The sequence below is a fragment of the Orcinus orca genome, chromosome 10 (genome assembly GCF_937001465.1).
Source record: "Orcinus orca chromosome 10, mOrcOrc1.1, whole genome shotgun sequence".
Lineage (NCBI taxonomy): Eukaryota > Metazoa > Chordata > Mammalia > Artiodactyla > Delphinidae > Orcinus > Orcinus orca.
The window spans coordinates 92,476,602-92,494,534 of NC_064568.1; the positions used below are offsets into that span (position 1 = coordinate 92,476,602).

Consider the following 17,933-nt stretch of genomic DNA (forward strand, 5'->3'; position numbering starts at 1 on the left):
TGCCTTTGACTTTATTAGATGGTGCCAATTTGCTCTGCACAGTGAGTGTAATAGTTTACTCTCCCAACACTGATGTATCAGGGTTCTAATAACAACGCTTGTACCATGAGACTTTTTAATATACAGGCAGTCCTCAAGTTGCACAGTTCGGATACGCATGCGTTTCAGCTAACATGCCCCTTGCAAAGTAAGGACAGCCTGAATTCAAAACTGTTGAGTGTAAGAAGATATAGCTAATTAATCTGCATTTCTTCTTCTATTAGGCAGGTTGTGCATATGTTCATATATTTATCAAATACTTCACTTTTTCTTCTCTGAATTGCCCTGATATTCTTTGTCCATTTTTCTACTGAGTTGTTAGTCTTCCTCTTGATTTGTGTTAAGTTCTTTTTTTTTTTTTTTTTTTTGCGGTACGTGGGCCTCTCACTGTTGTGGCCTCTCCCGTTGCGGAGCACAGGCTCCGGACGCGCAGGCTCAGCGGCCATGGCTCACGGGCCCAGCCGCTCTGCAGCATGTGGGATCTTCCCGGACCGGGGGACGAACCCGTGTCCCCTGCATCGGCAGGCGGACTCCCAACCACCGCGCCACCAGGGAAGCCCTGTGTTAAGTTCTTTATAAATTCTGGTTATAAATCCTTTTTGATTATCTGCACTGCAAGTATCTTTCTTCAATCCATGCCCCATCTTTCAGCTTTGTATGTGATGTCTTCTGTTGAACACATAAATTTTAACGTGGTTAGATTCACCTGTCCTTTTCTTTATAGTTTGTGCTTTTTGACCCTAATTGCTTTTCTACTGATTTTCTTTTGTATTTTATTCTCAAAGTTTAAAAGTATTTCTTTTTATAATTAGGACTTTACTTTTAAATATGGTATGAGGTAGAGATTAGATATTTTTTTCCCACATGGAGGGTCCTAAAATACATCTCCACGTATGTGCCAACTATTGAATGTACTACTCTAGTTAAAAGGGGCAGTGGTGAAAAGCCTAGTAAAACCAAAGAGAACAATCTATACAACTAGCAGCCAATTTTAACAAACATTATCAGGAAACATCAGATAATAAGGGGTGATTAACAATATGAAAACAGTGTAATCAAAGATAGTAGTTATAGCTGGCCAAAGTAAGAAGTCATTTAGCTTTTGGCATGTTATAAAATCCCATTTGGCTAAATAAATATTGCTAAAGCAGTGCAGATTTTCTTCTGTTTTGCAGATTCAATTGCAATCCTGCTTTCCAAGTTGTTTTTCTGATAATCTCATTGACTCTTCAGAAAAACTTTACCCAGAACCAATTTTTCCTGAGGGAAATAAATTCTCTTCGGCATGGTACTATTATGCTAGGAGAACCTCTTAATATTTCGGTTCACTCATTAGTTGATTTATTCCAATCACCCATTCATCAAACATTTATTGGACACCTACTATGTTCAGGTACTGTGCAAATTTCTGGAGCTGTAAAGATTAACTGGCTGTTCTTGAAATAGAAATGGTAAACTAGTAATTGCTGTGCAAGATAGGATGTGTTATAAGAGGTTGAAAAGGGGGAATTAACACTGTCCAAAAAGTAAGAGAGGGCTTCAGAGAGGAGGTAAAGACAGAGCTGTGTCTAGAGGGAAAGAGAATAAGAGTTTTACAGGTGGACATGGAGGGCCCCTTGTAAGCAGAGGGGACGTCTAGGCAAAGCCATAGGTAGTGGGGGCCAGGAATGGCTGAAAGGGTCAGTTACCTGCATCTGAATGTCCTTGGAGTTGATCACTTCCACAATGCCCACCACATTGTCAAACACAAGGCCAAACTTCTTACAGCTGTCTAGGGAAAAAAAAAAAACAATCTGCTAAATTCATTCAGCATATTTATACAAAGCAGCTTATCATAGTAGGTACAGACCCATAATTCTGCCCTACCAATTGTAATGGAATTTATTTTCCCTTTTATCTGTAGAGTAGACTTGCTGCATTTGAAAATGTAAGCCACCTGTCTCAGTTCAGTCTCTGAAATCACAAGGTCATTCCTGTCCTCTTGGTATTCCTAAAATTAAAACATATGCAAATATTAAATATAAGGATGCATAAATCAAGTCCACCGCATGCTGCAATCACTGTGGAGCATTCACCAGTTACAGCTTCTCAATATGTTCTTCCTTTAGGAGCCATTTTCTTAACAGACCAAACCGCAGGTCTGACTTTGTCACTGTAATGTTGGGAATGAGAGGAACGGCTGCTTGGAAGGGGGGTCGGTGTCAATTTGTGAAACGTTAGGCATCAGGCACGCTGGCTAGTGGGCGGGGGCTGCAGCAGGGATGTGAGGGCTTTGGGTTGAGTCTGGCCGCTGAGTCTGGACTTGATGCTGCAGCACTATCTGCAAGTAGGAGTTGGACAAATAAACCAGCAAAGGTCACAACAGTGGTCTAAGTCCCAGTGTACTTTCAGACCATGACAACCTTTCTGGGGACTTTGTTCCTCCATCTTTAGGGAAGGCCCCTGAACTGGCAGGGGGCACCAGCTTCCATCCACATTCAAAGTGTCTTTGTCCTGCTCAGACAACTGTGAAAGTGGTGGGTGACGCAGTAGGTTATATCAGCACCTCGGCCAGTGGAATAGGATGAAACATCCTACAGTAGATCAGAATGGGGCACAGATTAAAAGTTTCCAGAAAGAGGAGTCAAATTCATAGAGACGGAAAGTAGAAAGGTGGTTGCCAGGTGGTGACGTGAGGGGGAATGGGGAATTATTGTTTAAGTGGTGCAGTTTCAGTTTTACCAGATGGAAAGAGTTCTGTGGATGGATGGTGGGGATGGGTGCAGGACAGTGTGAATGTACTTAATGCCACTGAGCTGTGCACTTAAATGTTAAGATGGTAAATTTTGTGTTATGTGTACTTTACCACAATTTTAAAAATAATTTTTAAAAAGTTGAAGAAAAAATGGGAAATCCTTAAGACCCTGGCAAACAGTTTAGCCATTGTTTCTTTCATCGGAGTAAGTCCTAAATAAAGTTAAAGGGCTTCACTCACCACTCTCCATTTCTTCCCTTCCAACTCTAACACAGGAGCATGTTTCTTAGGAGGATGAGACTGGGGAGACTTGGGGCCTGGAGTGTGGCTTTTGGTAGGAGATGGAGTTTGTCCTCCGTTAGCCCGGAGGCTGGGATTCTTGTATGTCTTCTGGTCATCAGTAACATGCCGGAGCCCTGGGAAGGTAACACATAGACACATTTCCTACATTTTATGCAAAGGGAAATGTCCCTAACTTCTTGTATCAACATGATGTAAACAGCACAGGTAATGCTATTTTCATAACAGTTGAGTGTTTTCTCAAGGGCAGTATGCAGAGGCTGAGACCTATGTAAGTTTAGAGCTAATAGAAGCCCTGTAAGTATTTTTTAATTTGAGGAACCTCTAACCACATGGGCTCTACCACATGGGCTGCAGGACTTTAGTTCCCTGACCAGGGATTGAACCATTGCCCCCTGCAGTGGAAGCTTGGAGTCCTAACCACTGGACTGTCAGGAAATTCCCCTTGAGGAACCTCTTCTTGAAGGAGATAAGCTAATAGATAAAAATTATGCAAAATGCAAACCCCCTCGCCAGAAAGGATTCCATGATTTACTTCTGTCATAGCTAAATCATTTCCTAGATACAGTCTAAAAAGTTAGAGCATTTCAGTAAGCATAGGTCAGAGTATGGAATCGACTTAAGGGTTAAGAGTCCATTCCCTTCCTTTGCGGATGAGGGGACAATGCAGCCAGTTGCAGCCACAGAAATAGTTTTGGTTCTTAGCTCCCAGCACAGCACACGAGAACACTTATACCATAATTCCTATTACCCATGCAAAGCAAAAATACATCTGCATAAAGTTTTTGGCAACATGAATTTATTAAGTATATGATTAAAAATATTAACCATTCACAAAGGTAGTTCAATGATATAATTCTTTGACAAGCCCATACACCTCTGAGGACAGAGGTTCTATCATCTGTCATTTTTATTTCACTTGATCTTGATGCCTGGATTGTAGCTGGTGCTGAAGCATCCAGGGCTGAAGTGGTGACACAGTGCGGTGGTCCATTTAGAACCTAGGATCTCTGAGTTCTTCTTTCTGATCCACCCAACAGCCCACTGAGCCCATCTACCTTGAGATGAAGAACACACGGCTCTCCATGTAGTAGGGACTGGGATGGAATGATGTATCCATCACCGCGGGCTCTGAGGAATCTGTGTGCCTGAAGCCAGAGGGAGACAGCCTCAAGGTCTGGTTTTCTCACCTTTTGTAATTGCTTCCCCTTGGTTAAGTTGTGCAAATAAAGCTGAGCGTGAAGGAGAAGACTCCTCTCTTCTGCCCTCACTATCAAAGGGTGGAGGTGGCCCTGGAGGAGGTGGAGGTGGAGGAAGGCCAGGCCCAACGGAGAGGACAGACAACGCTGATGCGGTTGATGCTACTGGACCCTGTGGGAGAGAGAAGACGGAAAGCACTCTATTGAGATGATATCCTTGCTGAGAGCTGGGATTCTGCCAACATCACTTAGAACCTGTTGTCAATGAGGGAGTGGGGTTCGAGATTCACAAAGGGCACCCAGGGGTATACCTGTGCATCATGGGTCTGTTTGGGAAGACCTGGGACCAAGTGGGGGTTTGCCTTGGGAACACGGAGCATCACGTAGCTGTACAGCCCTGTCAGTAGAAACTGCACGTGCCAGATTCACACTGCCAACTCAGAGGCAAACAAAGCCATATTCACAGGTTCATGTCCAAAGCTCAGGATATGAATGAAACTGGGCTTTGGCCAATTGATAATCATAAGAAAAAAGTGGTCCAACTAGTAAGAGGATTCTTTTGGGGACACTGGGAATTACAACCACCAATGAGAGAGAGAGAGAGAGAGGAAAAATATTCAGTGGTTAGCTTTATGAGCAGCTAAAGAAAGAGATACTGAAACTCTTTCTCTGCAACTCATTTTTCAAGTATGCATGCCTCAAACCGAACCCCAAGTGAGGACCACATGTGACCTGGATGCCTGTCAAACATGAAGGTGATCAGGGTCCAGGATGCTTCTGATGGTTTGGTTCATCTAATGCTGACTGTTAGTAAACCAGAGAAAATTGTATTTTGCCTGAGCAAGACCTATGCTTATTCTCTTCTCTGCTATGTGAAGTGCAATCTTTGTTTTCTATATGAAGTTCTAACAAATTCAAATGTCAGTAAAAGGTGATAGACAATAGAGGGATTTGTTTCAATGTTCTGAGAGGACCCCACAGACGAAGCTGTCACAGAGCTTAAAACTAGTAAGATAGAAGCACACGTATACAATAACCTTGTGTTATGTACCATTTTACTTTTAAACCCTGAAGTAGAACTGTATGACTATGACAAAGAATGAGAAGTTAATTCAAGTAAAAAAACGGAAACTATAAAAATTGAGAGTGATGAAAATGTGCCTGAGGCTTATATATTTTCAGTACGAAATACGATATGTAAAACATCACATAAGTGCTAAATATTAACAAAGACAGCAGATCCTTATTTTTGTAAACAACACAGTATTACAAAGTGTCAATATCAGGAAGTTTTAATCTGTGGCAGTTTTCCGCTGAAAATAAAAAATCCACACTATTTTCAAAGTACTTATACAATCCCTATTTAGTGTAGAATTATCCTGAAAATAAAAGGTTCTTCTCTTACTGAGAATGCACATCTTAAAAACTGAGTAGGCTGGAGGTCTCATCTCCTGAACTGATAATTTGTGATAGTTTTTTTTGTTTATAAGGAAAAACAGCCTGACTCCATCAGGATTCTTGGGTCAAGTAGAAAATGACTGCACAGTTCTTGAGACTGACTACTTTGTTTTTTTTTTTTTAGCATTTTAATTATTTCCTATTATGTTACTGGGGTGAAATTTGAACATTTGCTCTGAATCATAAAGTGTAAAATATAAGCTTTGCACATCAAACAATATTCCAGTTCCAGACACTCAGAGCCATGACATATTACTTTTACTCACAAGCACATAATAACTCAAATAGTCAGCGAAGGGCCAGGCTCCTCTCCCACATGCGAAACACTGCAGCTTTAAAGCTCTCCTATTTTGTGGAAAGGGGAGACACCACCGGCTTCTAAATCTTAGAATGACTTAGATGGTTCCCCAGCTCTCAGCATTCATTCTTTCATGGCTCTCTCCAAGAGCCATTAAAGGACACTGAAACCAATAAGCCACATATTCAGCTTCTTGGAACTCTGATACATTCAGATGGCTGACCCAGGAACACCAAACAAAGGATTTTACTGCAACAAGTGTTGACTCTAAAAGCCAAAAAAAGAGAGGAGAACTCAGGACCAGCTGAAACTCTGCCACTGGCTTATCCGTTGTGCGTTGGCTCATTCCTGCATCGGCCCCAGTGAGAACACACACCTGGGCTCTAGTTTCCAGGGTGACTTGACAAGCAGTGCCCAGGGGCTTTATCGTACAAGTGTCCTCGAGAGCAAACTCAGAGAGTCCCTCACCAGGCGCTCATGGGCTGCTCCTCGTGATGAACTTATCTTCGCCTCCTCTTCTCCTCCTGCAGGCAGGTGGGACCAGGGCTTTCTGCGTTCTCACGTGTCTGGCATGAGCAGCAGCCGCACGGATTGGAATCACAGCCCGACGCTGTCTTCACGCACCCCGGTGAAAGAGGGGAGACCGGCAGGGAAGGGAAGGGAGCCAGGAATTCTGGAAAAGCTCGTCCATGCCAGGCTCTGGTTGTTTCCACTCATCTAACACATATTTAATGCTCAGTGTAGGACAGGCTCTATGCCAAGGGGTTCCCAAAGTTGTCTGAACATCAGAATCATCTGGGGATCTGTTAGAAGTTGCCAAGCCTAGGCCACGCGGCAGGAACACTCTGGGGAGGCAGCACACGGGCATTTTCTGAAGCTCCCTACAGGTGACTCCAACGTGCGCACAAGTCTGGGAACAACCACGGCATGCTCTGTGCTGAGATTCGTCTTAGTCGTCACAACCACATCACTAGGAGTGAAATCCCCCTCTCACAGAAAATAAAGCAGGAAGTCAGAAAGTATGACCCGATATTAAATGGCCAGTAAATGGCAGGGACATAATTCAAGCACATATCTGCTTGATTCTAAAGTCTTCTTCAGGGAAATCCTTTATGCTGTATTCAGACGTAAAAAAAAAAAAAAAAGCCACTAGTCAAATTAACCAGAGGTGTGGGCGACCCTACACATATGTCGTGTTGCTCTTGGGCCTCTGTCTTAAATATACGTGAAGTGTTGGGAGGCGGTGTAATAATTTAATTTTTATCTCCACTACTCCTTGCTCCCTCCCTCTAATGCCTTAGCAGCTGACTGGGCTCCTATGGCCAACTCTGGAGCCAGGCTTGATCCCATGGGGATATAAGTCTTGAGTACTGACACTGGCATCTCAGCATCAAGTCACCCTGGACGCTAGTTTGTTCTGACTCTGTGCCTGCGTTCTAGCAACTGGACTCTTGCCTTATTCACTTTTCCTGAGTACCCACGGGTGCCAGTAATGGGGTACTTGCACCCAAATCTCAGTTTCCTGCCTAGTGTCTAAGTTGTTCTGGGATGGGGACCTGCCCCCCCCCCCCACGCCCTGGGGACTGGAGATTTAAGGGCATTGCCTCTGGGTGTGATTTATTCTTAGATAAAATCTCATGGAAGAGGTAATGCACCAGGTTGTCTAGACTGAATGAGAAGTAGTGGGTCAGATCAAGCCTACAACCTCGGTTGCCTGTTGAGGGATCTGCTGCTTCTTGTTCTCAATGGGATATGGGCCTTGTGGGAAGACTAGCTAAGAGGGGAAAGGAGCACTGGCAGGGGGGCAGATCTGGCCCAGCTCACACTGTGAGTCAAGGCCGTGCAGGGATACAGATGGAAACTTCCAGTGGGCAACTCCGTCTCTGAGCCTGCACCAGGAACCTGAGAGGGTCCTGGGAGACTCACAGGGGATAACCTTTAATTAGGTTGCAGACTGCATTCATTTCCTGGAATAGAGGCTATGGGGTCAGATTTACACATACAGAATAAGGGACATTTAATAAAAGATGCCGTTCCCTTGCAAATTATCTGAGTATTTCCGGTCCTTCTAAAAAAAACCCTTAATAAAACAATCTTCTATGGTGTGTTTTACCCTAACACAATTTTACTTCTAGAGTATAGAATTACACTTCTAGAAACTCAGGGCCTACAGAATTATGATATCCTGTGACTTGCACAAGGTCACACAGACTGGAAAGTAAAGGTGAGGTGAGGGCCGAAATGAAGGAAGTCGAAGGGGGAAAGGCTTAACCTGAGTGAAGGAGCAGCGACCCCCACACAGCTGCTTTTTAAAGATGCTACCTTATCCTGACGAAATGAGTCTGAAGTATCTTAGACCCCAAACCGGAAACAACTGAAAAACACATTTTATTAAAGCCATTGTAACAATGGTTTCCAACTGGAAAAAAAAAAAAGCCATTTATGATTTTAAGTGGCCACATTTAGGGTGCAGGCGTTCACTTATGTTGTAAGAACACAGCACAAAACCTAACAATGCTGCTTCTGAAAGCTCTATTAAGATTAATTTTGAGAGCAGATGTTTATTTACTTTTTTTTTTTTTGGAGTCGGGGTAAAGGCGGCACAAAGACTTTTTAAAACGTCTGCAAATCCCTTTCTCTAAATTAATTTCAACTGTCCTGGGAACAGCCGCTTCCTCTGCCTTTAAATATATGAACTATAATTATGAACTAATGAAACCATTGTATGTGGCATGTGGCAAGCTCGTAATGTTTTGGTTATATATACTATATATATAAAATTCTATAATTGTATTACATGGAATATATGTACTAATGTGCATCAGAATTTTTTCCATTAAATGTCACTTGAAATAATTACCTATCATTTTATTACCTTGGAATTTAGGTTTTATTCTGAAAGGGAAACTATTTCTAGTTCTTAAACGAAATCTCCACATTGTTTTGACACATGTAATTAACAACCACTTCTATCTCCCACAGCCCATACCACTGTCTTAGTTATCCAGTTAATTCAGCTACAGTCTAGCTTTGGATCTAAATAATCTGCAAACGGGGCTCCAATTCTCCATTTTGTTGGGTCTGTTGAAAGTAAAGACTAATAGACTACTTTTAGAGGGAGGTTTTATGTCTTTGTGATAAAATTAAGCAAAAAAGTGAAACACAGCTCCTTAGGCAAAAAAAAAAAAAAAAAATCAGCTACAAAGAAAAGTTTTCCATCTAAGATTTTCTGTTTAAGAGTTACATTTTTGGGGAATTTTCAACTTTCACTTTTTAAAGTCTAAGATTTTTCAAATTCAGCAATAGGGGTAGCAGATGATTTGGTCTAAATAGAACCTCTTTAATAGACTGAAAGTCAATTAGAATAAGTAGGCTCGTTTGTCCATTCCACATTTGCCTAGAGCTACCTTGCAAGGAACTGGGTATATGATGAAGAAGTAGGCATATGTCTTGTTTGTTAAACTTTTTGTTTGTTAAACTCATAATCTAGTGGGAGTGTCGAGTGCACAAAATAGTAGCTGCAGATTCAGTTTGATATGTGTCGTGTGTCACGTGAACAGGAACACTGGGAGCACAAAGGAGGGTGTGGCCAGCTCTCCTCAGGACAGTGGGGTCAGGAGAGCCAGAGAACGACTTAGGCCGGGGCCACACCATCGAATGCTCTGTAGAGGACACAGGTCTTGTAAGGAGAGACTGAGGGAGAAATGTATATACACGTAATATTAATCTCCAACTTTAAGAACAGGCCTGGCAACCTACATCTTGGTGTGTGTTTTTCCCAATTTCTTAAAAGGCAGAGACCGAGAAAATCAAAATCACCCCTGTGACAGTCTCTTGGAACAGATGGATTCTGTCCCTCACAGCAGAGCTTTTGTTATGATGTTTCTTATATAAAACTAGCTTAGTGACAGCAATATTTTGAGCCACCATCTTTAAGTATTTGTGGAGATCACAGATAAAGCTACAAAATGAAACAGCTGACATGCAGTGGCACTGTTTATGGGTTTCCTCCCACCCCCCATCCTTTCCTTATGGCCACCACCTCAATTCCCCTTCACACACACACACAGATGGCTGTCTTCAGTTTCTTGGTCAGGTTCTCTCTTTTGCTGTCCATCTCAGAGACAGCCTGGTCCATTAATCGCCTGGCTTACACTTAATGCTTTCCAGGTACATTACATGTGCCCTATTATACACTTTAAAAGTGTTCAGGGACTTCCCCGGTGGAACAGTGGTTAAGAATCTGCCTGCCAATGCAGGGGACACGGGTTTGATCCCTGGTCAAGGAAGATCCCACATGCAGCGGAGCAACTAAGCCCGTGCACCGCAACTACTGAGCCTGCGCTCTAGAGCCCGTGAGCCACAACTACTGAGCCTGCGTGCCACAACTACTGAAGCCCACACGCCTAGAGTCCATGCTCTGCAACAAGAGAAGCCACTGCACCACAACGAAGAGTAGTCTCTGCTCGCCACAACTACGGAAAGCCTGCATGCAGCAAAAAAGACCCAACGCAGCCGAAGATAAATAAACAAATAAAGCGTTTAAAAATCACAAAGCCATTTCAGTCACAAATACACTTAGACTTATTACTTTAACCTGCTAAAACTATAGGACTTCACAGTGTTTTACAACTGAGCCTTTTGCCAATGCTGTTTATTAGTTTTTCCAAAGATGAAGAATCTCAAATGATCTTAATGTAACATGGCACATAAACAGGATAATAATAAACCTCTCACATACCACAAAAGGAGGGAGGGATTAAAAGAAAGAACTACAGTTTCAGAACTAAAGACTAACTTTCTATATACATAAACTAGTTTTCATAGCAGTAAAAATACTTCACAAATTCATGGTTTAGGGTTTGTTTATATTTTAGCCATCAAAACTAGTTTCTATTTTCTGAAAGGTGTACTTAGATCAAGAACTTGGTGAAACTGATACATTTCCAAATTTGTCAATTTCTATAAGTATGTCCAAATTTTACATGCATATTTATACAACACTTCTGTTGGCAGACAACCATTTTCAAGAAAAAAGACTGCACATAAAACAGATAATCATCCTTTATACCTGAGTATAAACCAAAGTGAATTTGTGACTTTAATCTCTGTTCTCTTATTTCTATCACTTCCTATAATTTTTAGACTTCTGCCAATGAAAGCAAAGTTTCTGGGGGCCTTTCCAAGAAAACAGAATTGTTAAAAAATATTACAATGAAGAGCTATATAATATTTTAAGCATATGTTTATTAACAATTTTTAAAAAGTCAATTTAGGGAATATTTCCTATTTCATCTATGGTAACAGAATACTACTCGAATTTCAAGTTTCCATAAAAATACCAAGGGTACTTATATACCGTCAAAATAAAAAGATGGTCCCACAATTATGAAGGAAATGTAAGGCCCATTTTGATCACTTTTCTTCAGAGGCAAGACACCAAACTCCCTTAGCCCAAGACAGAGGTACAACAGGAAAGGTAATGAAAAACCCAAATCTCACGGTTTCGCCAATAACTTCTGATGGTTTCCTCATCCCCATTCTCCCCACCCTCCTGGGGTCTCTGTATGTTATTCCTATGATAATCTGGAGAGATGTGAAATATGGTGGTAGATGAAAAAAGAACAAGAAACAAAGTCCCTTCAGAGAAGGAAAAACAGCTTTAAATTGGAAAACAGCCTGAGAATACCTTACACAGTCTATATCAGTTTGTGGAAACCAGTAACTTAGTGTTTCTATGCTTACTGTTTCCTAATTTATAGATCTGGATGTGGCCCTTCAAAAACCACAGGTGGTGATTCCTGTTGTACATGCCCAAAGCAGAGATGTTTGATAAAAGCAGACCAAGCCCTCAGAGCAGATTCCAGAGAATATGTTGAACACAACCTAATTTGCTCAAGTGACCCAGCTATTTTGCATAAATTGTCTTCATAAGTAGCTTTAATGATTGGTTTGGCCTATTTTTTGCTATTGCTCTGTGGACCAAGTCTAGGATTCCCAGATTGTTTTTTCTTCTTGTCTGCCAGCATTGGCAGCTTGAAAATATAATTTCTCATAAAAAAGGAAAGATAAAATTAAATTTTCCATGGGAAAAATTTCCAGAGTTAAAGATAGCAGAATATACCCAACAAAGAGACAAACTATAGATAGCCAACCGTTGTAAGACCAAGAGTGATGTGTGGCTTGAATTATCTGGACTGTGACTTCATTCGGCCAGAAAAGCCTAGATCTGAACAATCATTGAATTAAAGTTTCTGTTTTGCTTTTGGATTTTAGGATCATAGAGAAATAACTGTATTTCTTAAATTATCCATCCTTGGTAAACGGCAGCGGTGGGGAGTGAGGCAAAGTGAGAGCTGTTGGAAAGATGATTTACGTTTGGCTCTGTATTATTTATTTACTTAGGAAAAAATAAAAAAATAGAAGCATCAGCATCTCCTGAGGTTTATAGCTGAGGTGCACTAAAGACAAAGTAACTTTTGCCTCAATTTCAGTTCCAAATTTTGCAGGAAAGGTCTGGGAAAGTGTCTGTGATTAGCTCAGCTTCTATCAAGGGTGCAACCTGGACCAATAAATCTGGACTTAGCTCTATATTATATTCTATGAAGGGTTTCTTTTACCTTTAGAAGACAATCTGCACCTTCCCTCCATCCCTTCTTAAGAAAACCTTTTTACTTAATCTAATATTAGCTTGTATTTCCTGAGTTTATACCAACTGGGAATTAGGGGCATGCAGACGGCAAGGGACAAGTGCAGGGAAGGCATTGCCGCTGCCTATAAGAAAATGCATTGTACATTTCCATTACCATCATTTGATATAAGAAATAAAGGAACAGTATTTATGTGGCTCTTAAACAACGAATACAATCTGTAGTTAGTGGAATAAACCTCTGGAAATTTCACTGTGAAGAAATGCAATTACCAATTACTGTGTTCAATTTAGCAAAAGTGTTTGGACATTGTCTGTATTTAAGGCCCTGTACCAGTCACTGCTGCAGATCCCATGCAGAATGAGAAAGAACCCTGCTTTCAATCAGCTCACAGCCTCAGAGGAGAGAAAAGACACTTCCATTCTCCCTGACAGCAGGCAACTGGCTCTTAGCCTTCATGTTTCTGCTCAGGTTGTGCCTTTGTTTGGAAGGCTCTTCCCAATTTACTATCTGGAAAACTCTTACATACCTTTCAAGGCTCAACTCAAAGTTCTCTTCTTTTTGTCGGTTTTCTGGAACTCTCCTAAGAGGAAATTTTCTGTTTCTCTATTGCAAGGGCTCATTAGGAACCCCCTTATTATGATACTTCACATTATATCGTAATTATTTGTCTGTGAATTTGGGTTTGGTCATGTCTTGAGCCCGAGCTCTGAAGAGCCACTCATTATTCATCTTAATGTCACCAGTAATGCACCCAGTGCCTGAAACGTGGTAGGTGCTTCATAAATATTTACCGAAATGAATAAGTAACTGCTTTATAAGGTAGAAAGTGCTAAGCATCATAAAAGAAGTACAGATTTTAAGAAGTACTACAGAGGTTCTGTGGAGGAAAAGGATAACTTCCAGCTTGGAAGGCCATGGTAATAAGCAAGGGAGGTCAGAGAGGCTTCTGGGAGACAAGACCATTCGAAATAGACCTTGAAGGATGGATGAGTCAGATTTGACACAGGGAAGCAAGAGGAAGGGGATTCCAGGAGGAGGGTACATGAACATTGTCATTACAACAAATAAATGCAACTGAATTGTTAGCAATCACACAAGAACTTACAGATCCACATAAGTACTGTCTTTCAAAGCATTAGCTTCTGATGTGACACACTTGTTTAATAAAAAACTACCAGCATTCAAAACTTTCTTTTAGGACTGCCTTCAGACCGGTTTACAAAAACACACATACCAAGTAATCACTCATGCCTTTGTATTCTGCTCTTTTTGACTGAAAAGAGTTATTACTTGAATTAATCCTTCTCCAAAGAGGGTCTCAATGGCTTTTGGCCATTTGAAAAGATAAAATTCACTTGTGAGGAGGGAAGACTTGCTATCACTTAGTATCCTAAAAAGGATGGGCCCTGAATTTCAATTGCCATTGCCCTGCTCACTGGAGGTGGGGAGGGACAGGGAGGTGGGTAAAGCCACACAGCCCTGGCGGCAATTACTGGGAGGCTCAGCCTCAGGCAGTGGAGGCTTTGAGGCGTTCCCTAGGGAGTTAAGAGGTTGGACCCAGAGGCACGGCACCTCAGGGATGAATGAAAACTAGGGGTGGAGGGGTGGCGGTGGGGCATTGTGGCTCACTCTGGGCTGGGACTGACCACCGAGTTCAAAGTCTCCTCCTACCCAGGCACCCCCAGCTCTGCTCTGGGGAGCACCTCTGCCTGCACCTTTAAACCACAGCCTCCTGACTTTCCTAAGAGGGGTTGGAGGAGACAGTAGTCATCAGGACACCCCCAATTACACCACTGCCTTCAACACTATGCCTTAAAGAATATTAAATGAACACACCTTAATTAAAATATTCCCAAGGTGATGGTTTAAATAAATTAGGAACATTTATTAACTTGCTGGCCCCCAGGTTTAGAGAGTTTGAGTTCTTGGTTATAAAAAAGTCCTAGTAAATAAAATAACCTTCATCATTGAATTAGGCAGTTTTAAAAGCCACTACTGTGTGATTTACAGAGAGAATAAATACTCTAAAAACATCTATGTATTGTTATCAACTAGCAATAAAACTCAGAGGTATTTATGAGATAATAAAAATAGTCCTAAATATAAAAAGCTTGCTTACAGCTTCATAGTACAGCTAACTCTAAACTACTGTGTATGAAATTGTAGATATTTATTTCTGACCTACACTTACTCTACTGAAGATATAGCAAAGGTAAAAATAAAACCCACAAATAATCCCCAGACTTCAAAAGGCAGAAATTGAAGCTATAAGCAATAATCCATCTAGTCAGACACCTGGTCCATAAGTAATGACGAGATCATTACACAAAATCTTTTTGCTCCATGATTCTGTAAAACTGCATCTACCTCCAGCCCTTCAGAAATTGCATTCTAAAAGTCAATAATAAGATAGATGTTGGCAGCCTTTTTCTAACCTTACCCTCCCCAGATTGTCATAGTTGATCAGCCAACCCATTGTTCTTAGAGCTTTCAGACCCTCAGCTCTTAGTTCTCCTCCTCTTTCTTGTCTTTGTCTCTTTGATTGATTTATTCCACTTTTTTTTTTTTTTGCGGTACGTGGGCCTCTCACTGCTGTGGCCTCTCCTGGGCTCACAGGCCCAGCCGCTCCGCGGCATGTGGGATCCTCCCGGACGGGGGCACGAACCCGTGTCCCGTGCATCGGCAGGCGGACTCTCAGCCACTGTGCCACCAGGGAAGCCCGATTTATTCCATTCTTTTTTTTTTTTTTTTTTGCGGTACGCAGGCCTCTCACTGCTGTGGCCTCTCCTGTTGCAGAGCTCAGGCTCCGGACGCGCAGGCCCAGCGGCCATGGCTCACAGGCCCAGCCACTCCGTGGCATGTGGGATCTTCCCGGACTGGGGCACGAACCCATGTCCCCTGCATCGGCAGGCGGACTCTCAGCCACTGTGCCACCAGGGAAGCCCGATTTATTCCATTCTTAAGTAACAGTGTCCCCCCAGGTTTTATCCTTCATCATATTCTCTTTTTCTATCTTCTCTTCTGTTTATCATCTCTAGGTCTTCCCCTTCAGTGAACTTCAGACCTGCATTTCACCTGCCTGCTCCACCTCCCCATCTAGATGGACATCTCACCTGTGCCTCACATGCAACATGGTGAAAACTCAGGTGAATATTTTTCTTGCTTCTCTACCAGCTCCTCCTGTCAATATCCCTATTTTTATTGATGTTACTATTATTCTCCCAGACTTCCAGATTGGAAACTTTGAGTTTAGATTTGATTTCTCTCTCTCTTTTTGTCCTCCAACTCAGTGTCCATTTCCTCTCTTGCATTCCATTGCCTTTGTCACACTCAAGGTCACATACTCATTATCCCATCCTTGGCATCCACTAAAGTCTCCTAACATGTATTAGGGCCTCTAGTCTCTCCCCTTTTCCATTTATCCTGAACAATTACTAGATCATTATTTATAGTGAGTAACTTTCTGCTTAAAAACCTATGGTGTACCCCTATGTTCAATGCACCATTATTTACAACAGCCAAGATATGGAAGCAACCTAAGTGTCCATCAACAGGTGAATGGGTAAAGAAGATGTGGCACATATATACAATGGAATACTACTCAGCCATAAAAATGAAATCTTGGGACTTCCCTGGTGGTCCAGTGGGTAAGACTCCACACTCCCAAGGCAGGGGCCCAGGTTCGATCCCTGGTTAGGGAACTAGATCCCACGTGCATGCCACAAGTAAGACCCAGCACAGCCAAAACAAACAATAAATAAATAAATACTAAAAAAATGAAATCTTTTGCCATTTGTGACAACATGGATGGATCTAGAGGGTATTATGCTGAGTGAAATAAGTTAGAGTAAGAAAAATACCATATGATCTCACTTATATGTGGAATCCAAAAAACCAACCAAACAGTCATACAAAACAAAGTGAAACAGACTTACAGATACCGGGAAAAACGGGTAGTTGCCAGAGGGGAGGGGGATAGTGGTAGGCAAAATCAGTGAAGAGGGTTAAGAGGTACAAACTTACAGTTATAAAATAAATAAGCCACAGGGATGTAATATGCAGCACAAGGAATATGGTTAATAATATTGTAATAACTTTAGGAAATGATAGTTACTAGACTTATTGTGGTGAACATTTCGTAATGTATGCAAAGGTCAAATCACTATGTAATACACCTGAAATTACCATAATATTGTACATCAACTTTATTTCAATTAAAAAAAAAGCCTGTGGGGAACGAAAAAACCCTGCACACCACATATGGACCCATCTTCTTAGGATAACATGTAAGGATTCCACCATATGGCCCCAACTTGCCTTTCTGGCCTCATCTCTTGCCATGTTCAGCTCTGCAAAACTAACAGCTTTTCTGTCAAAGTACTTAGTTCATGTCCTTTGTGCCCAATTCTCTGCTGAATTCTCAGCTAAGAACTGCCCTTTCCTTTACTGTCTGCCTAGGGAACTCCTACTGTCCTTCAAGACCCAAATCAGCACACCTGAAACTAATATAATATTATAAATCGACTACACTTCAATAAAAACAAAACCAAACCAAAAACCATAACAAAACAAAACAAGACTCATACCAAATGTAGCCCTTTGTTGCCCTTCCTGCCCACCCAGAAGTCTAATTAGCAAGGTTTATTTTCCAACATGGCCTTGTATTGTTATTTATTTTTTTGCATTGTAATTAAAACCTGATGCTTGATGGCAGAAACTGTAGCATTAATACAATGTCTGGTGTGTGCTTTGTACAAGGTGGGTATCCAATAAATGGTTATTAAGTAAATGAATTACTAAACAAATGAATGAGTAAAAACTAATGGTCTTCCTTGAGTCTCCCACAAATTGTACTCCTTTGGTCCACCATGACTATACTAGAGCAGTGCTTTTCAAATTTTAATATGCATATAAATCACCGGGGGAAATCTTGTTAAAATGCAGGTTCTGATTCAGGAGGTCTGGGGTGATGTTTGAGATTCTGCGTTTCTAACAAGTCTCCAGATTGCTGCTTGCCCAAGAACCACACTGTACTACGGGATTGAGTATTCCTTCCATGTCTTCCTGGTCTATGTAAGCATCGTGTTTCTGCTTACCTCTAGCATGCTATTCACCCTATTCTATCACGTTGTATCATTTTTATGTTCTTTGGCTAGAATGTAAGTTTCTGTGGACAGGAACTGTGTCTACTGTGTCACGTACCCATCTCTGTATTCTCAGCACCTTGCTGAGAAGCTGGTGCACAGAAGGTG

General features: G+C 41.6%; 1 protein-coding gene across 1 annotated transcript in view; it reads right to left on the reverse strand.

Moving 5' to 3' along the window:
* CAP2 (cyclase associated actin cytoskeleton regulatory protein 2) overlaps nt 1-17,933 on the reverse strand; it is a 136,552-nt gene that overhangs the window by 8,100 nt on the left and 110,519 nt on the right. The window contains exons 8-11 of the mRNA XM_004273543.3: nt 4,264-4,444; nt 3,014-3,189; nt 1,906-2,029; nt 1,728-1,810 (exon numbers count right to left, since the gene is read on the reverse strand). Coding sequence (XP_004273591.1) covers nt 1,728-1,810; nt 1,906-2,029; nt 3,014-3,189; nt 4,264-4,444 — 564 coding nt within the window. The remainder of the gene's footprint in view (nt 1-1,727; nt 1,811-1,905; nt 2,030-3,013; nt 3,190-4,263; nt 4,445-17,933) is intronic.